Below are 21627 nucleotides of genomic sequence, written 5' to 3'. Positions count from 1 at the left end.
AATTCAGTAAGTCTGCAATTATAAATCTATACTTACTATGACATCACCAAGAACATTAGAAGCTTGATCATGCTTTAAGTTTCCCCTGACAACATGGTATGCGAGTTCATACAAAGCCTGTTGGATGTCTGTTGAAAGAAAACAGATGATTAAGAAACATATTAGGTAATCCTTGGTCTAACTTTTAAAGCAATGTTTACAGTAATGCTGTAGACTTCAGACACCCTGCAAGTAAAGAGGATATCCTTCTCTTACCAATGAGGGGGATTACTTTATTACTGCCAATACATTAAATTTGAGCATCAATATACAAGACTTCACACAAGCAGATCGGAAGAGATGATCCACTTTCCCTAGAGAGTTTATGGAATAACAGTAAAATGGGATGAAAAACTAGTCCTGCATGTAATTACTTGAGTCTTGGCAGTTGGTTTAACAAAGACACCTTTAACTTATAATTCACATAAATATAATATTATACATATATACACACACACATATATAAAAAAATATAATACATAGAAAACATTCCAGTACTTTTTCTTAATCATATCTCATCACAGATATGCTTTCAAAAACCAGTTCTCTAGGAGAAAGTAAAATTTAATTGGGAGAAAAAAAATGCTTAACAAGGATTTTTTTAAGTTCATCTTTCTAAGGAAAATTTCCCATAACTGAAGAATGCTGTTTTACAAAAGCTTATATTAAGCCAAAACACTAAACAGAGGTACTGCATTTGAGAAAAAACTTGCAATGTTAAACATGGCGGTTGCAAAAACAGCTATGGTAAACTAGTAAGTAATTGCTTCTTAAGTAATACACCACAATGTTGCTATACTTTCTAGTATGTGAAAAATAATAAAACCTCATGCTTTCACTCTACACTTGTGCCATGTGGTTTGCTCAATAAATAATATTCACAATAGGTATACAAGTTACAGATCTTAATGACTTAAACCAAGTACTCAATAACTTTGTGACTGCAGACCACTGCAGCTGCATTAGAAGCAGATTGATTTATTTTTTAAATGGACAAGTTAATTTTACCTATCACAGTGCTTTTGGCAAAGAACACTAATTGCTAAACACTTGAATATAGCAGGATTGGTTTAGACATCAATTCTCCATAAAACATAACTCTACTACTTTGAAGGCCAATTCAAGAGGACAGTTTGGTGCAGTACCCAATTTAATAACTTATGATGAACCCAAACCAGCCATAAGCATAGCCTCAGACATGCCTCTGCAAGTGGCTCTCCACGTTGTGGAGAACTTGGTGCACAGGTACACAAGCAAATCTGGCCTGTCTCCGAAAGTTTGTGGTTGGTATATTGGATTTCAATTAATGTCTTTCTGGAACTAAAAGGCAGAAATGCAAGTGCCAGTGCAGTTTGCAGAACTGGATCCAGATCACATGGACTGAAACAAATACTCAGCAGTCAGCATCTCACTCTAGATTATCCATATTTTCACATTTTTTCCATCACCAGAAGGACTTCAACTATTTCTACTGTCCATTAGTTTCTCCAATATAGCCACTGCATGTATCTACCTAGTCATTCCCACTGCATCTTTTAGATCCTGACAGCAAGAACAAAGAAAAAGAAAACAGCATATAGAAATTGTCAACCTCTCTCTAGAACAGAGCATCTGGTGGCCTTTCTTCAAAAACTTTAGGAACAGTGATTTTGCTTTGTTGAACAATAAATTCTTCTTACTTATAATTTACATTGAAATGTTTTGGTTTATCTTTTCTGGTATTATAATTGCCCATTATGACTATTTTAGCAAGAACCCAAAGCACCATCAAAACAGCATAGCACATTTGTGGTCAGTAATATGGAAGCTTTTCTTTCAACAGATTCTGCAAAGCAAACAAAAACTTAATTTTTCTTTAAAGATTTCTTAAAGTGCAAATTTAAAACTTGAAGACAGCAGTCTCTTTCACTAACAAAGGAGAAAATGCCTAACTCTGGTACTGTTGTAAAAATTACTTTCTGCAGTATACAATTGCGCTTGCATATATTAGTGTTCATAAATTTAACTTTCAGAATAAAATCTAGTTGTATGTTGAGTTTGCAAAATGGAATTCCATTTTCTATAGCACAGACCAAGTACTGGACTACCCCACCACCATTTACTACTGCCTAAGAAATCTCTCACCTGGACATCTGAAGACAGACCTAGCTGTGGATGTTTGTATTGCCCTACTATTTGTAGTATTTGCCTTTAGCGTGCATTAATGGTCACCACATATGAATGTTCCAAGCAGATACACGCAGGGGTATCAGGATCAACTGTTTCCAGGCTTTATTTAATTAAGAATAACCAAAACCCCACAAAACTTACCTCTGAAACCCATATTATCATGGCTTTTGTTTTCACTGAGAGTGCGACATAGTTGCACACTGAAATAAAAGAAATATAAAAAAATTAAAACCCACACAAATAGTTAGATATTAGCATACACACAGGAACATTTTGGGGCTCTTTTTTTGTTGCTGTTCTGGATGAAATAACTTCACATTTGGGCCGTTTAAATGGCTGACTACATTTTAATTTTCAAAGAGTAAACACTAATTCACAGAAGTTCCACAGCAAGGAAATACAAGACTCCCAAGAGTTCTCATACACATATATATCACATACTTAAAAAAATATTCTTCCTAACATACATGCTAACACACAGAAAAGGGAGAGTACTAGGCAATTTTAGAATGTGAAAGGAACCATGGAAGTGCTAGCATTAACCTACTACTGTTAACCAATGAGGAAATGCTTCTCATAGAAATACTATGACTATGATCATTTTCAAACTCTGACCTGTAAAAAATTTTTAACATTAAGCTATGTGTATGATTTCCTGATGCAATGTTTTAGCAATGGTAAAACAGAATTTTACCTGTTCTGGTCACCAAGAGAATCCACTATAGGATGTAAAGACCTGTCACGTTACATTGTCTTCAGTCACTCTGAAGGCTCCCTCAAATTAGCCATATGTAAAAAGTACACTAAATACTGTACAGACTGTTCCATGAAATAAAATAATAGTTGAGCGCGCTACAAAATAAACGCTTAAGGAGCAGGCTTCTCCACTACGCTGACAGCTTAGAAATGGACATGCTTCCAAGCCATAAAGATTTTCCCTCTCCTCTACCACTACTGTCACCCCAGCATGAGGCTTCAAAAGCAGTTTCACATTTAGAAGCAATAGTATTTTTAAAAAGGTAGTGATTTACCTATAACAGGCACCAATGAATATCTTAAGCATTTTCTTCACACTTGCAAATTTTCAACCAAAAGTTTCATATATTTTTCATATTTTTCATCAAAAAGTCTTTCATGTGCAGAAACTGAAGACAGTATCAGAGCTACATCTTATTCCTGCATAAGATGGCAAGACTACAATTTCCTGTGGGACCAATTTTAAGCATGTGCTCAAATAAGGCATGTATGTACAATTATTACAGAGGCTTACAATGAAAAATAAACAGTAAAGAAGGATTTTGTAGCAATTCGTTACTCATTCTATTTGCATCCTATACAGATTATTACCTCTCTAGCAGGACTAAACAGCTGTTTCAGCAATCAAAGGATTATAATTAGCAAATACAAGGTATATGACCCTTTTAAGACAACTGGAAAACAGGCAGTTTCACATATAACATAATCAGCAGAAACATGCAAGCTTAGTAAAAAGCAATGGTATGGCTAAGATGTTCTAAATGCTATTGAAGAGAATGCAATATATTTGGAAATAACCAGAAAGAGACAGCAAAATAGGGGAATAGGTAATCTATTTTATTTTTCATGAATGGTAAGTGCACTTTTTTAAAGAAGCAATAGATTTTTTTTTTTCCCAGCTGTCCCCAAAGAGTGTATCAATTTGATCTAAGTCAGATTTTCTTAAATTTTAATTACTATTCCTCCATGAAGAAGTTACCCTATAAGTACTCATTTCTAAGCTCTGTATACAAATAACAGTAAAGTGAAACATCTAATTCAAAAAAGAATTGTCTACTGAGATGCACACTTTGACCCCGATGTCACAAGGTGATATCATCAACCACATTACATGAGCAACAACCCTGTCTGCTTGGACTGAAGAGTTCACTTAAGTACATCTTAATACAAAATAAGAGTTTTAACCTCTTCCAATTGCCTTTCCAGCAGTACCAAAACAATACTACTATAAGCCTCACATTACTTTAAGACACAAATCTGTTTGATCAATGTAACAAGATCAGTTGTATCTGTATTTAAGATCAGTCTGTAAAACAACTTGCTTTATAGTTATAATTAAAACCCAATGAATTATTAAATTGGAAAAAAGTAATTTTTTTGGTGAAAGTCTACATGGGAAAATTTTGGTAGTAGAAAAATAAGATGTTGGTATTACTCTTTGGATCTAAATTAATAATTGTGCTTTATTCTTTTATACAGCTACTCTGTCTCCAAAGGAGGATGACCTTTTCTGAAGGTGCTGTCAGGCAGTACAGCTGAGCTGATTTAATGGCTTGTTGCTGCAGAAATGGACACATTCACTGCTACTTCCTCCCTTCTTGGCCACACAATTCTAGCCCTCATGTCAGTTAAATCAGTTAAACTGACAAACCTGGCAGAAAACTGGTCAGAAAACAAGTCTTCTGCCAACTTTGCAAGTTGAAGCAGCTTACCAGGAGATCAGGTAAGCACCAGAGTAGAAAGAGCCTGGTAAATGAAGACAAGGCAGAAGCCCTCCCTTCCAGTACTGACAAGCTGTTGAGATTAGTTCATCTAACTGAGTGCATCATAAATTAAAATCAAAATACGTGCACATTCACAGGAATAAAAATGTCAGTATTAGTACAATTAATCAACTCAGAAAAAGGACACATCAGTAATTCCCCACTTACACAATGCCCAGTACAATGGAAATTTATCAGGTCCACTTTTCAGTTCAACAGACCCAAACTGTCTGTTAAGAGTACTCTAATCTTGTAGTTCATTGCTGCGAGCTAGGATGGAGAACTTCCCTACTCTACTAAAACCTACATTCCTTCATCCAAAGGTAAAACTGTGTAACACATGTAAAATACAATTAAAAAATAGAATAATCTAGAAAGTAAACATAATTAATAATAATAACAACAACGACAAGAAATCACAGAATCACTTCTGAAACCAATGTTTCCAATTTGTTTTTGGACTAAGCTGGGATAGATTTGCTTAAATAACGAATTCTGAAGCAATGTTGAACGCTTACCGAACAAGTCTGCATGGCAGAGCCAGCAACTGAACCTAAGCCTCTCAATTCATACACAATGTCCTATATCCTCAATTACACTCCCACACATAGTATATGGCAGTAATTATCACAAAGTGCATGTGCCTGCAAACATTTAAGTATATGCATAATTTAACTGATGCGGGTAGTTCTCTAGTTGAGATAAAGTACAATCAACTGCATTTTGCAGTCAGGATGGCAAAACCACAACTGAAGTCTGTTTTCCTGACTCTCAGCCCTCTAACTCGACACTGTGACATTCCTCGTGCAAGTAAAGTAACAAACATGTTGGGAGTGCTTGAAAGATCGAGTCTCAAGATTTAGCATTCACAGAATGTTAAGCTTCTTCAGTTTATCTTGAGGCTTAACATACTGCATAAACTGCCAGCCAAGTACATTATTAAAGCCATACTTCCCCACTAAAGGGTCCTCCATGTGTTTAATCCATCACAAAACAAGGTAAGCCATGAGCCTAATAGTAAGTGCTTGCCATTGTATGTGTATTCTAAACGTCCATATGGGCTACAGTCATAGACCAGCATCTTATTGTGAAAGACACTATACAACACAACACAATTTCACTACAAAGGACAGTATCCGTCCACACAAATAGGTCTACAAGGAGTCCAGACTGATCAGCATAATAAGCAGTCACACACAGATTCCAACTCAATCTCTACACAATACCTGACAGTAGCAAAACAAATGCACATAATTTAATAAATTGTATTTAGACAGCAAAGGGCCTGAACAAAATAGAAAGTGACAGATAAGATGACCACATCCTGACCAACCTATAATTCAGGCAGGAAAGCACTCTAAACTACCACATGATGTACATTGATGTATTTGTATTAGATATTATTATACATCAGTAGCTGGATTAATTAAATTCAAAGCATGTACTGTTTTGAACAAGGTCTCCAAACAATTTGTAGGAAGTGAATGGCCATTGCTACCTAAGCTCTATGATGCTACCTTACTAATTAACATTACGACACTCTAAGACACATGCAAAATCCTTACCTTCTGGTTTTTTGCATACAACTGTTAGATCATGACAAACTGATCACATCAGCAGAAATAACAAAGTTCGTTATTTTTCACAGTAAGAGATAAGTCAGTTTAAAACTGATTTCCTTACTGAATTTATTTAAAACATCCCTGTATTTTGTTTTCTTTATAAAACAATCAAACTTTTTCTTTTTCTTTTGTAATAGCAATATTACAAATCCTGTATGTTTTCAAGCATTGGCAGACTATCACCACACCCCTCAGAAACAAAACATACAGTGATCATCTTAAGCATCCATTATTCATCACAGTTGAAGTTAAAATGCAAAATAAAATCATTCACTTCTCTCAATACAGTTTCATGTCGCCCCAAAACATAAAACTGTGTTTTTATTTAGGTAACAAGTAACTGCCAAAATACTACCTTGAGCTGATCTAGTCAGATCATGTAAGCCATTTCATGCTCCTGCAAATAATTTTTTTTTTTCCATAAGACTTAATCTTTTCTTTCTGCTAATTATGAGGGCAGGGGGTGTCCTGTAATCCTCACTTTTCAACAAAGTTGGTATTTGTCTCCCTGTGAATAAGCCCACCACTTTGTTTAAAAACAAAACAAACCCCTCCATACAGGAGTGAATGTCTTCTGACTTCATGCATGGGTTGAATTAGACCAGGCTTCCATCGAGTTTAAAAAAAAAAAAAAAAAAAACCAAAAACCAAGAAAACCCACCCACAAAAAAACTTCTAAAATTTTTGCAAATCCTGTATTTGCTAGAAATGTCAGTGTTGTCCTTTTGCAGTATCCTTCCCCTCCACACTTTTCTAACTTGTTTATCAACATAATGCATTGCCTCAACTTTGAACCACAAACCCTGAGACTAGAATTGTGGCCTAGTCTTAGGCATAGACCCAATTAATATTTTTTGGGCATATTTATATTAGATAAATAATTCAATAAAATAAGAAGTATCATTACATATACTCCCCTCAATTTAAATTAATGTTTAAAAATACTCCATGTGTTTAACTTCGGAAAGAGAGCATCATAATTTTATTTTTTCTCCAGTAAAACAGGAGATAGGAAGTTTTGGAAAAAAGAAACACAAAGTTACACACTGAAGATTCCCCCCAAAAAAGTCAGCTTCCTAAAAAGTTCTCTAGATATTGGGTACAGATACATTCTTTTGCTTCTAGAAAGTAAGTTCATACATATTCCACATGCTTATAAAGCTATCACTGCAAAACCTCACAACTGTTATCCAGACACAATCACATTTCTTTTAAAATATATGGCCTCTTTTGCAAACTACTCTTTAAATCATGCCTGGAACTGCATTTAAGCAGTATTCCAAATGAACTGCAAATGCCACAAATTCAGGAATTTAGCCTATCATTTTGTTTTATTGGTCCCACAGCAGATTAACACTTCCCTCCTGTCATGGTTAAGGTAGTACTGCTCTAGGGGGAGGGGAGAACCATAAAAGGTTTTATCATGGTCAAAAGCTATGGTAACTTGCCTCTTATACACTTAAAAGTTCTGTGACTTCAATGCGAACAATGCAGTTACCATTACATGATCAACTATGAAATTTCTGTTGTCGTGCAAACTCCATACAATCTCAGTGATCATAACAGGATAAGTTACAAAAATCATAATCACATGCGACTACTTCAGGCAAAAATGCCTTAACAACCATTACAGAAAAGCTAGCACGTGCATTTACATGTATATAATGTTATGTACAAAAAGGCAATCTATTATAGTCATTTGTGCATCTCTGAAAGGTATCAGTATACGTTTTATTCTTTATTATTCATATAGAGGTTTCTAAACACTGAAGTTCAATGAAAAGGTCTCTGTGCTTATTGCATAAGTATTGCCATGATGGACGCAAATTCTGCTACTGACATAAAATCTTAAGCAGGAGATTTAAAAAGCAATGCAAACCTCTGCATTGTTTTGGGGCTCCTGAATACTTTTATTATTGTTGGAAATGCAGGTACAGAAGAGATTTTCATTGGCCTTGTATCATTCATATCAGAACGTGTGAAACTTACATGCTAACCCGGCAATGGTTCTAGCACAATTCAAAGCCAAAAATGACAGGGCTATGAAGGGGAGCCCCTCCACTACAAAATGGAGGGTCTGGGGAGAACAGTGTTTTGTGCAGGGAGCCTCCATGTCCTCTATTCTCTATCCCACTACCTTTTTTTCACGCACAGGAAAGATCATTACAATAGCTGCACAACCTTTTAAAATAAATGAGCAAAAGACAGTAACAAAAAGAGTGAGTATCAAGAAGCATTTCTCAAAGTAATCCCCCAAACACCCACATTTGAAACTGTAGGGATTTTTTGTTACAACAAAAAACAAAAGAGCATGGAAGAATTCAAATAAGGGCATTTAAAAACATATATGGTTAGTACACAGGACACCCTTGTCCAAGCTAACATAGTAACATGAAATGGACAAACTGATGAATGGCCCCCTTGAACAGAGAGGTACTCCTGAAACACAGCACGCAGCACAGTTAGTGAACCTGCCAAGCTAAGATTGCTTAAAACAGATACACAGAAGGCCCCCGAAAGGGAAAGCTCCTAGCACACCTGGATTAATTTGGGAAGCTGCAACCAGACCCCTCAGCGCACAATGGTTACCTCGTAGGATAACTAGGAATGACTAGCCGATCCTACCTTGCCCGACTCGAAGAACACAGCGCTAGTCACCCCGGAACAGGTAGAAAGGTGGGAACGGGGGCCGAGATCTTTGCCAGAAAGGTCGACATCGCGGAGCAAGCGAAACAAGAACGCTTCAGGCTCCATATTACCCCGGGGGGCGGCTGAAGAGGAGCCCGACACCCGATAAAACTGACCCAGAGGCAGGAAGGGGGCGCTCGGGGCGCGGGCAACGGGCGCCAGGAGAGCTAGGCCCGGCTACGGGGGACGGGTGTCGGCGGAGGTCGTCACCAACCCACAAAGGAGGCCGAGCCGGAGAGGAAGGCGGCCCGGGCCCTCCGCCCGACCAGGGTTTCGTCCCTAAGCCCCGGCAGCAAGGACGCAGCCCCGAGCGACGTCCTCCCCGCCCGCTCCCACCTCTCCGCCGCCCCCCCCCCCGCCCCCCCTCAGTCTCCCTCGGCCGCTGAGGCCCGGGCGCCACCCCCCCCCCCCCCCCTCCCGCAGACCGGCGGCCTGCAGCGCCCCACCGCCTTCCCGCGTCAAGACCCCGCACTCACAACTCGTTCTTGCCCCCTTTCTCCCAGTTCTTTATCCACTCGGCAGGGAGCAGCGCCGCCATCTTCCCCGTGTGGCGCCGAGAGCCCGGATGGTGGAGCAACGAGCCCGGGTCAGAGGGGACGCAACGGCCCGCGAGGAACGACGGGACGCGGACGCGCCGTACCCTGGGAGACGGCGCGCGGCCCGACATCGCGCCTGCGCTTTAGCCCCCCTCAGCCCGGCCGCGCGCTCAACGGTCGCCGCCCTCAAGTACCGCGGCGGTGGCTCCGCCGAGTCCTTCAGCGGCCCCGCCGAGCCCCTCAGCGGCCCCGGCCCCCTCCAAGCCCTCTCCTGGACCCAGAGGACACCGCACACACACGCCCACCCCCACCCCTTCTGAGTGAGCCCAGCCCGCGGTTAAAATTCCTGTGGGTTGGGGGAACCTCCTGGTGACTGGTAGGGGGAGATGGAGCGCGGAGACGCGTGTGATCTCGTCAGGTAGATCGCTTTGCCAGATGTGTAAAAATACTGCGAGCGAGGGTTTTTACAAACACGAAAAGATCGTTCAGGAAACAGAGATAGCTTGAGGGTGTCAGATGCGTTTAATGCGTGTGTGGCATGAAGCATCCTTTATGAATACATCGCCGTGAATTAGATTTCAATCCATTACAAGAACGTTGGCAGTTAAGAACGGTTAAAAACCACAGTTACTTTTCAGATCTTGAGCTCGCCATTCAGACTCCAGCATCACCAATTGAAGGCAGCAAAGTTCGTCTTAAAAAAAAAAAAAAAAAAAAAAAAAAAAAAAAAAAGGCAGATTCTGTAATGGGAATAAAGCTCTGCTCTTTCCTTTCCCAAAACCGTGTGGTGCTTTGCATCGCTGTCCCGCAAAAAAACCTGCAAACCTGTCAAAAAAACTGCAAACCTGTCACCTGCGTGGCTGAAGAGACTCCATCTAAGGGTGAAAGTCAACAGGGAGCACAAGCAGACAGCACGCGCGTGTCCTCTGTCGATCCACCACCCCTCTAATAAAGCAAAGGTGAAAGCACATAAACTCTTTTTGGATGGTTCCTTCCCATGTGAGCAACTTCCTCCTCTAATTCCCAGTGACACAAAGCAAGGCAGCGTGTAAGTAGCACATAGTTTCGTATGGATGTGCGAGCAACCACCCCGCAAGCAGCAGAGCCAATGTTAGACTGACCAACAGAGAGCTAACACACCAAACTAGGCCTTAAAGAAAGGAATTTAAGAGAAATAAAGATGGTATAATTTTCAGAACATTATGCACCTGAAGCTCACGTGGCCCTCAAATAGTCCTTAAGGGTTTTTTTTGTTATTCACGTTCTGCATATTTGGAAAGCATTGAGCAAAACAGTGCATGGCGGGCTGGGGAGTGCACGCACACGTTGTTCTAAGTATCTGGAAGTGTGAAAAATACAATCGTAGTCATTCAAAATTCAGAGACCCCTGTCCAGGATGATGAACTACCTCAACATCCCTTGTAAACCATGTTGCAAGATGAAGAGGTTTTATCTTTCAAGATAAAAAGCAGATTTTCTTTTATCTTTTGTCACAACATTTTTACCAATAAATTATCCAATTATTTCTTCAATTGCAATGTAGCTAATATTTTGAAAATTATAACATTTTTCATTATGCCCTGACAAGTTAGTATTATTTTAATAAATTGTTATTTATTAAATTAATTAAGTTAGTACATTTAGTAAATTCAGTAAATTATTTTAAGGAAAATTGTAAAAAAAGGTTTCTATAAAAATTATTATGAAAAATCCAAACTTGCTGTAATTATGTTAATCTTTCTTGGAGATTTTGAACACGGTCACACACTAATGTAACATCTCAGTGAGGTGATTTTTTTATGAAATAAGATAGAGTATTGAACCCTAAACTTGGAAGTACATATTAATTGATTATATCACATTATTTATTCTGTTACAGCCTCCAATAGAAATTCAGAGTATCGCCGGTACATTGTACTATGTTTGAAACCTCATCTTTTTGGGGATGGTACATCCTCGTGATTACAGGTATAAACACTTAGGACAAACAACTACATGGATGTCATCTTCTGATTATCATCCCTAATACATGTGCCCATCTTATTGCATATTATTCATCCATGTAAGTCTCTCCAAGCTGTTCTTAATTTCCTTCAGTTGCTAATCAGGATATATGAGTTAAGAAATACTTCATTTGGTCAGGCAGCACATGTGTTTAGTCTTTCCAGAAATTCCTCTTGCCTGTCAAGAAGTCTTTATTTCGTCTGCCTTCTCAGTCTTGTACATGCTTCCTCCTCTATTGAAGTGTAAATCATTTCACAAATATGGTGAGACTGAAGAAAATTGAGAATTTGAAATAATTAAAAAAAAAAAAAAAAAAAGAGGCCTAAGTGCACTTGTGCCAATTTCGGTGCTTGCACTGCTCTGGTTTCTCTGCTGCATGCTGTATTCTCCACATTTAACAGAAACTTACAGCTTGCATGCACTTTGTGTGAAAGTGTTGTTTCACTTTGAAAAAAGCCCTGATCAGAAAGTCTGTAGAATTTCAGCAAATCCATATAACTGCTGACTGAGAGAGGGAATAGTGTTGTTTTAATTATTATTCACAGCCAGTCCCTATGCAAGCTGTACACTAGACAGAATGCTGTTGTTCTTGATCTGTATGTACAACACCTACTACACAGGGACCCATTAAAGCCCCTAAACTCTGCAGTAACACAAGTAAATAAAGAAGGAGGCAGATTCTCTGCCTCCTGTACTTAGATTTTAAATTAGACACAAACTACGTTTCAGGCATATAGTATGCAGTGTGCTAAAAGATAACCACAGTTTAAAAGTGCCTAATGTATTTCTGATGGGTTATTTTTAAAAATTGCATTAAATAAATACATTTAAAACAGACGTGTGAATGGTAAGAGGCACAGAAATGCAAACCTAAGGAATAACATGAGAAGGTATTACAAGCGAATGCAATAGGTGTTTTTAGAAGATAAGCCCAAGAGACGCATAAACAGAAAACAAGAAGCTAGCAAAAGGTATTAGAAACAAGGATTTATGTAGGTGTAGAGCTATGCAAGGTCTGAACATAAAAGTGAAATTCTGCCTTTGTGATGAGGATGAAAAGACGCTCATGGAGAAACACAGAAGAATAAAGCCATCAAGTCATTGCATCTAACCAAAAGGTTAGATACCAAGTTTATTCAAGGAAACTAAACCACTTCTTTTGTGAAGTATATTGGTAACAGACTGGAACAGGCTGAAGATAAAAGGGGCTATTACATGCAGCGTAGAAATATATGTGACAGAAACAATTTGAAAATCTAACTGAGCATACCCTAATAATAAATAATGGCTATCAAATCTATGACAAGCAGGTACTTTTGTTTGCTATGTGTCTTGCTAAAAGACAATCACTTCAATATAAAGGCTTATGAGTTCTAAGTGTAGGAAAAGTAATTTCAGGTCAATATAGCAACTTTATGTTTCATTTCATTTTAACACAGGGATGTTTGTATCTTTATATGCTAATGCAAACAACGCAATGGCAGTGTCATAACTATAAATTGCAAAACTCCAACTTCTCTTTTACTTGGATTTTGTAATTCAGCAATGGAACAACCTAACAGAGACAAATTAAAAGTACTGTAAACTGAAATGTGGACTTACATAATTGAATTTGGTTTTAAAGTGGACAAGTTACTCAGTTGTAGAAAGGAGACAAATGTTCAGTGTTGCACCTTCTTGCAAAATACTGACTGCTTCTGCAAGTGCTTAGATTCCTCGACCACCATTGAGAGCAATTTCACTAAAAATGCTGTCTTCCTTCTCTGTTAGCCAGAGCTACGAAGCTCTTTTTAAAGATCCTTTATGGGTTTTTTTAAAATGTTGACTTCATACCGTGCCAATACAGTGCAATGCCAATTTTTACTGTTTCAGTGTAGATTTTTGTAGCAAACGCCTGTGGTCTGGGTCTGTGACAGCAGTAGAGTGCCATGTAGCCCTAATAAAGAAGTAGTATTCTATAACGTTCACATTTTAGTTAGCAACCACAGTAATTAATGACACAAAAGCAGATTTTCAAAGATGTTCAAGGTGCAGTTGGGACCATAAAAAGATTTTGCAAAAGTAGGTGAGATGCCGTAGTGGTTTAACCCCAGCCAGCAACCAAGCAACACGCAGCTGCTCACTCACTTCACCCCACCCAGCGGGATAGGGGGAGAGAATCGGGAAAAGAAGTAAAACTTGTGGGTTGAGATAAGAACAGTTTAATATAACAGAAAAGAAAAAACTAATAATGATACTGATAACACTATAAAATGACAATAGTAATAGTGAAAGGATAGGAATATACAAGTGATGCACAATGCAATTGCTCACCACCCGCTGACCGACGCCCAGTTAGTCCCCAAGCGGCGATCCCCCCACCCCCGCTCCCCCCAGTTTATATACTGGACATGACGTCACATGGTATGGAATACCCCGTTGGCCAGTTGGGGTCAGCTGTCCTGGCTGTTTCCCCTCCCAACTTCTTGTGCCCCTCCAGCTTTCTTGTTGGCTGGGCATCAGAAGCTGAAAATCCTTGACTTTAGACTAAACATTACTTAGCAACAACTGAAAACATCAGTGTTATCAACATTCTTCTCATACCTAACTCAAAAACATAGCACTGTACCAGCTACTAGAAAGACAATTAACTCTATCCCAGCTGAAACCAGGACAGATGCCTGGCTCTCATGGCTTTCAGTGGGTCTCTCAGAACTACCCGGTTTCAGTACATTTATCTCACAGGCACTTGCCTGCAACTTCAGCCTAGAAATATATTTGGATATCTGAATCTTAGAATGTGCGCCCTTAAAATATCATTAAAGTGTGATACAGCTTTTAAAGGGTGAGAGTTTTAAGTGGTTTCATGGTTTCTAAAGCTTCACAAAGTGAATGTCACTGAAAGGAATTTTAGAAAACCAGTAAGTGTTGTAGATCCGCCATTCAACAGTGATTCAGTAAAAGAGTATTTGGTTATTGTAAGGGTTGGGCTATTAATTAAATAGCTTATTAAATACTTAAATACTTATAGAATAATTAGGCCTGGGATTAAAGTGCAGTCAGTTGCTGTCAAACAATTTTACCAAGTCAGCATTACTACATTTTCTATATTGTCTATACATTTCATTTATAATAACTAAATGGTATAGTGAAATTGTGGTGAATGGTACAACTTTTACACTAAATGAAATGCGTTTGCTGTGGGCGCTGATATGCTACAATTTTTTGTGTGGTAGATACTTTGTAAGTTATTTACAATCCATTTAGAGCCTATTTTTATGAACATTTTTGCTGGTGAGTAATTTACCTGCCGAAACTTGCACAGACTAGACATGAGTAAACTTTTCCACTTCTATAAAGGTTTGCAAAGTCATGTCCTTATATATTACATTTTTTTCGTATGTAAATATATTGATTTGTAGTTCAGAATTATTTACACTTTTCAACACATTGCAGTTCTCTGTTCTGATTATTCTTTTCAGGTTTTTAATAAAAATAATTAAGAATACTAAATTAGCATAGGTAGAGAAACAGTTTTCTTATAAGTCCACATGAAGTGAAGTCTCTTCTCAGAAATTATCATCAAATGAAGGACTATATATTTCCAATTTCACATTTAGAACTACAGCACAACAAAAAAGGAATGAAAAGCATATATAAAAGTATAACTACAAATGAAATATACGTGGGGTTTAGAGATATATTTGTTCTAGACTGATTTGCTTGCCATTTTTCCATTAACTTTACCGACATAGTTTAAGATAGATATGAGGGGGGAAAAAACAGATATAGATCTTTATAAAGGACCTAAATGAAGTTATTTAATACTTGACTAAAATGTGGTTTAGATATATTTTAGAAATTCTTTTGCACATGGTTTAGCTATTACACATTTCCTATTAGCCATTATATATAAAATATATGTATTTGTATCAGCCATTTACATTTTTTATGGCTTTTATAGTCACAGAATCATAGAATACTTTTAGGCGGGAAGGGACTTTCGGTGGCCACCTGCTCCAAAGCTCTGCTTGAAGCAGGGCCTAAAAAGTTTAGTCAGGTTGCTCAGCACCTTCTCTCACAGAGTTGTGAATACTTTCGAGGAGGTGATTTCACAGTCCTGGTGTTTGAGCACTGAAGCATTTTTTCCTTGAGTCAGACTGGAATTTTCTTTGCTGCAACTCATGTCTACTCTGAGAATAGCCTGATTTCACAATATATAGCACTATAGAAAGCATTTTGTGATAGGATTTATATAAAATAATCTCTACTTAATAAAGATGCATGATAGATAACCTCTAAAACATAAGACACTTGTAAATTTTATTAAGTTAATACAGGCAAAGCAAAATGTTTTGAAAATAAGTATGTACCAATTCCTCTTCAGATTAATATATTATTGACACAGAGTAGTCTTCACTCCTAGGCTATAAAATCATATATAATTTTAGCTTATCCTTGCTTATGTGGTGGACATCTTTCTTAGTGCTACCTGGTATTAGCTGAATTGTGAGGAATCCCTAGGTTAAAAAGTAAGATCTATATTTTAGTTCTATAAAACAGCCTTTATATCTTATTCTCCATCTTTTCATGAGGCTTTTGTGTGCTAGAAAAAGTGTCATGGGCATCCTAAGGCTCCTATAAATGAATCAGAGACCCTTGTTAAAAGCTAGGACGGCTTTTTGTTTCCTTCTGTTATTTCTAGAAGTTGACATTTACCTTTCTAAATATTGGGATAAAATAAAATTTTGAAAAAAAGGAAAAATGATGCTGACTGCAAAGGCACGATATGTCATACTGCAGTCTTAATTCACCTACTGTGCTTCCTGCCTGGATAAAGAAGCAATTTGAGTGTTTTTTCCAACTACATTAAAGAAAATGCCTGTGGTGGGCACTATGGTAACAGCTGGATAGCAGCAGGAAGTTATTTAGCTTAATGGCAAATACAAGGTTTTCAAGGGTGTAGTATATTATCCAGCAGATACATAGCTAGAAAAAAAATCAGAGCAAATTTAATCTTATAAAAATGTATTTATTCTTGGTTTTCAAAATAAATACTACAGACATCAATTAGGAGAGCTGGAAAGGTACAAAAGCAGAAATAAAAAGCCCAATAGCTCATTTCCTCTCTATTAACCCACCCTATGAATTTGTGTGACAAGTCACAACTCTGTTATCTGCTCTGAGGGGTAAACAACGGAGTGCTTTACTTTTCTTGCATAGACTTTTAAGAATGAGTGTTTGGAATAAAATGTCCTTTATTACTTGGCTTTTATAACACGTCCATGTAAGAATTAGTTGCTCTAAATTCCTGATTTTATTTTTGTTTTTAAATCAGTCATTGTTTGGCAATTGTTCCTGTTGTTTTTCTGGGGACATTTCCTAAATTCTCATGCAGAATTAAAAGGGTACAAAGAAGGCACACTTCCACATTTTCCAGATGATTTCCATTTGGTAAATGCTGTTTAGGCAAGTAAGAATCCTAAACATTAGCTAGTACTGGCTGTTTCCATTCAGCTGGGCAACTGAAAGGAGAAACATTCTCAGATAGTGATTGTCAAACAGATCTTACAGCTCTTGGGTTTTTTTCACAGCTAAACTCAGTGTCACTTCATCATGCTGAGCTATAAAATGTACCAGATTTAATTAGGATCAGTGGATGTGGAGGAACACACTGTTTGGGAAAAGTTCACGTTTTCAGCTCACAGAAAGCAGGGTTGTTTCAGTAAGTCATTTGTTGTTTGCCTTTCTCACCCACTTTCCAACACAGGCAACAGCCAACTGTAGATTTAGGTCCCATTTCCAAACCCTGTTGGCCTGGAAGTCTTCTGGTCAAGGTGTAGGAACAGTTGCATTCATCTTCTTAACTTTTTGGTTCTGTGTATGTTCATGCACTTGCTGGTGAAGGATGGAAGGCAGAAAGACTAATGAAGCTCTTCGACACAATGCCTGTGAAGAAGGGCCTTTGCTTGTCAAAAATGGTGCTGGGAACAATGCCTGGAGCAATGCAATTGGAACTGTGTGTGGTAGGCAGCAGACCAGTTATTTGCTTGACGATATATTTCACTCTTTTTCAATCTGTATTTCTTTCTGATCAGAGTGTATAGCTCTAAAGAGTGCTGTTCATTTTTTTCTGATTAGCATGAACAAGGAAAGACAAAAAGACACCCCAAAACCTCTGGTTCATCAATGGCTTTGAACAATGGAGAAATCTACAAATACAGGAAAAAAGAGGATTGTTTCTTTAATGACAGCCTCACCAAACAGCGAAATGTTAGCGCAGGAGTGAAGATCTGCAAGTTGGTTACTGCTGGGATTTTTTTGAAGGATGGAGATGAGCTGTTCTAAGGGGCTTTGCTCCCAGCCTGTGCTGGAAGCATTGCATGGACAATTCCTGTTTGCCTGCTCTGAAGAATGAAGCCACAATTAAAAACTAATAAATGAATTAAGAAACATTTTGTCTTCCAGTACATACACCTTCTTAGCAAGTACCGTATCAAGGTCAGTTATTGGAATCTCGAGATAATAGTATGTAAAGTGTGAAAATATGGAAAAAACTAGGAATGTTGCATGTTTTGTAAGCTGAGCAGTGACAGTATCATTACCAATGCAATTCAGAGTCTTGCAGCATTACCTGAGACCACTAATGCAGAAAGGCGGAGGAGTACAACTTGTAAAGCAGGTGTTCCTGAACTCACAGCTCATCACTCACTTGTTTGTCTAATAGTTGGATATTCTTCAGGATGGGCCTGTATCATTACACCTCTTGGATTACATACATCGCACAGAAAGTGCTATTTGACTTACTGCACTCTGCTGACAAAATCCCTTTGGTACCTTCAGCCCATAATTAGTCTGCCATCACGCATAGGAAGGGTCTGGCGTAGCAGCTTTGTGGCAGCGGCTGTCCAGCGGTGGGAGAGCCAGGCAGCCCATGCTGGCGTCTGAGCAGTTCTGCAGCACGTGCTTACAGTTTGTGCTCCTGCCCCTCTCCTCTGGGATGTGCCCAGTGAAGCTCCAGATGACCGGAGCATCTCCGGATAGTTGGCTGGGTGCTGGTGATGCAGGACACATAGGGAGCCAAAGTTTGCAAACAACAGTCACTGCTTATCAGTGGGTGGGCAGTAACTGCAGCTTGCCCGAGCTGATTGGCGTGGCTGTTTTTGAAGTTCACAGGCACTTGCCCCATCGCATATGTGAGAAAAAAATTTGAACACCATAGGTACCTTGTGCTGGTTTATTGTGGGAATTAAGGATATTAATGCATTGAGAGAATATGAAGGTTTGAAGATAAACCTAAATTTGGTAAGTCAAACTTTTATCAACATGGTCCACACCCTTGTTTGGGTTGCATACACCAGATACGAGGTATGTTAAAATGAAAGTGTGTCAGTGGCTAATGATAATAATGTAAGAGAAAACCTGAACCCCCACCTAAACTTGGGGTTTGCATACTGTTAGGAGTCAAAGAAGCTATTTCTGAAGCTGTCAGTTCTGATTCCTCATTCTTGATGCTAACCTGGAAAGCAGTCTGGTGACACTTTGTCCATTGTTCTCTGTTCTGCTGCTGCTTCTCCTTCTGGTACTTTGATTCAGAGTGAGTCCAAAGTTGGAATATACTTGATTAAAAACACCTGTCTTTGACATGTGAAGAATATATTTTTTAACCTTCTACTTAAGCAGCAATATTTAAGAACTACAGAAAAGTTTACCCAGCTAAGATTTGCATGGTCATCTTGAGCTTCCCCCATATATAATAATTCTCAGACATCATCAACGGGATGTGGGAAAATGAATGACTAAAGTGATCAGTTAAAAAGGACATGTTTGTTAACCATAGCATTCCTCTTCACTCCTCCCTGCCTCTTTTCCTGCATCAAGATAACATGTGGAAGCATGCAGGGAGCAGGCAAGCATTGCCTTGAACTTGGCATTTTTCTGCTTACTAATTATATCACAGACTTACATAGTACCTGTGTGCCAGTACCAATGTTCCAGCACCACATGCTTGCTAAGTCCAAAGTTCCAGCTCTAGATAATTATTTCTTGCATTAATCAGTTCAAACAGAACTAAAATAAATCACTAGTTGCATGTTTACCATTTTCATCTTCATTTGGCATTTATCTTTGCTCGCCTGCTCAGTGAGTTGTGAAAGAAAGTAAACACTCTGTGTTTGTCCCTGGTTTGATACCATGTGCAAGTGAGCTTAGAAGTAGTTTCAGCTAGCAGTATACCAAGACATCAAAAGAAGATTGGGTTTTTACAGCTTAAATGCCAACTTTTCCTCAGGGCGTATATTATTGGGTTCAGTACTGCTGCCATTATTTGATGCTTTTAATTTTAATGAGAAGGTATTTTATTGCATTGTCTGATCAGCAATGGATTTGGGAGTTATAAGAAAGTTTGTCCTGCCTAAGATTTCATTGCTGAAATTGAAAAGGCTCATCATGCTTTTTCAACTTTTCCTATTTCTGTACTATGATGATACCTCTAATTAACTTCCCTTCGGACTTTTCCACTATCTTCACTAAAATGTAATGAGAATTATGTTTATCACCTGCTTGCAATGAAAGGAAATGAAGAATGTGCTTTAATAGTAAGTGCTGTGGATAAAAGGAATGGGTGTCATACTCTTTTGGAAGAGAGAATCAGATTTGATTTTCTGTGGACCAGCATACAAATGCAAGGCTTTCCTACTCCCATCAAATGACTGCATCTCTTCTTCCAATGGTAGCAAGAACATTGGATGTAATTCAAGGGAAAAACACAGCTTTCAGGCATCTGTTACTTATCAGTTATTCGATTTTCTATTGTCATATTCATGAGAAAACGTTCCTCGTTAAGGGACTGTTTTGTCATTTTTCTGCCTTTAATTTTCTTTCTCTGCTGCACCTCTGAAATTCCAGCTCTGAATTGCATAGCTTTTTTCACTCTGTTCATTAACCTGATGGTAATGGACTAATTAATGAGTCAATGAGATTAGTCGGAAATAAGAAATTACATTAATTTCTTAGGGAATATATCAACGAACACAGTTTCCCATATGAACCTCTGTGACCTGTGACCCATTATTAACTAAACAGTTTGTGTCAAAGAACTGTTTGCTAAGGCTGGTTTGTGTTTATCTGACTCAAAGAGCTTAGAACTGATCAAAATTTTTAATACAATTGTGTAAAGGAAGTTTCAAAGAGGTTATACTTTTGGTATGATCTGATTTTTCAGTTTTATCTGATTTGTTATATTTTTGAATCATTGACTCAGAATAATTCAAGTTGGAAAGAATCTCAGGAGGCAATCTAATCCAACCTCCTGCAGGGTCAGCCATGAAGTCAGATCAAGTCACCTGGGGCCTTATCCAGTCTGGTCATAAAGCCCTCCAAGGATGGGCACTGCCTGACTGTCCTCATGGTTGAAAAGCGTTTGCTTATACTCACCCAGAACCTCTTGTTTCCATTTATGCACGTTGTCCCTTGCCCTTCCACCACACACCACTGTGAAAAGCCAGCCTCCATCTTCTTGGCAGCCCCCTTATAAGTACAGGAAAGTTGCTGTTAGGTCCCCTGAAGTCATAACTTTTCCAGGCTGAACAAGTCCTCCCTCTTCCCTTGGCCACCCTTAACCATCCTGGTGTTCCACGAGTGCTGACCTTGCCCCAGTTGATCAGGGTGTTTTTTTGTCCTGGGGTCCCTAAAACTGGATGCAGTATTGTAGATGTGGTCTAATGAATGCTGAGTGAAGAAGGACGATGACTCCACTCGATCAGCAGGTCCTGTGCTCCTGTTTATACTGTCTACCATGCTACTGGCTGCCTTTGCTGCCAGGGCAAGACCCCTGTCTACCAAGATGCCCGGGTCCTTTTCCGCAGAGCTGCTCCCCAGGCCGGTGGACCCCAACAGTTTTCATTGCAAGAGGTTATTCCTTTCCAGATGCAGGAGTTTGCATTTTTCCTTGTTGAATTTCATGACGTTTTCTACAATTTAAATTCTCCACATTACTCCAAAATATATATTTAAAGAGTTGGAATAGCAATTTAAAAAGAAATTTTTATTTAATTGTACTAGAAGTTTTAT

The 21627-nt window shown here is 38.5% G+C and overlaps 1 protein-coding gene across 3 annotated transcripts in view; it reads right to left on the bottom strand.

Annotated features, from left to right (window-relative positions):
* THOC2 (THO complex subunit 2) overlaps positions 1–9673 on the bottom strand; it is a 56136-nt gene extending 46463 nt beyond the window's left edge. For 2 of the 3 annotated variants that reach the window (XR_007509513.1, XR_007509512.1), the window contains exons 1-3: positions 9514–9673; positions 2350–2408; positions 37–128 (exon numbers count right to left, since the gene is read on the bottom strand). Coding sequence is in view for 1 of the 3 variants with exons in the window: in XM_049828102.1 (XP_049684059.1) it covers positions 37–128; positions 2350–2408; positions 9514–9575 (213 nt within the window). In the remaining 2 variants the exon portion in view is untranslated. The remainder of the gene's footprint in view (positions 1–36; positions 129–2349; positions 2409–9513) is intronic. The other variant, XM_049828102.1, reaches the window with a different exon arrangement.
* Between the last annotated feature and the right edge of the window lie 11954 nt (positions 9674–21627).

Source organism: Accipiter gentilis, chromosome 24 (assembly GCF_929443795.1).
Source record: "Accipiter gentilis chromosome 24, bAccGen1.1, whole genome shotgun sequence".
Lineage (NCBI taxonomy): Eukaryota > Metazoa > Chordata > Aves > Accipitriformes > Accipitridae > Astur > Astur gentilis.
The sequence above is the reverse complement of the archived record's forward strand: the minus strand, read 5'-3'. Positions and strand labels throughout refer to the sequence as shown.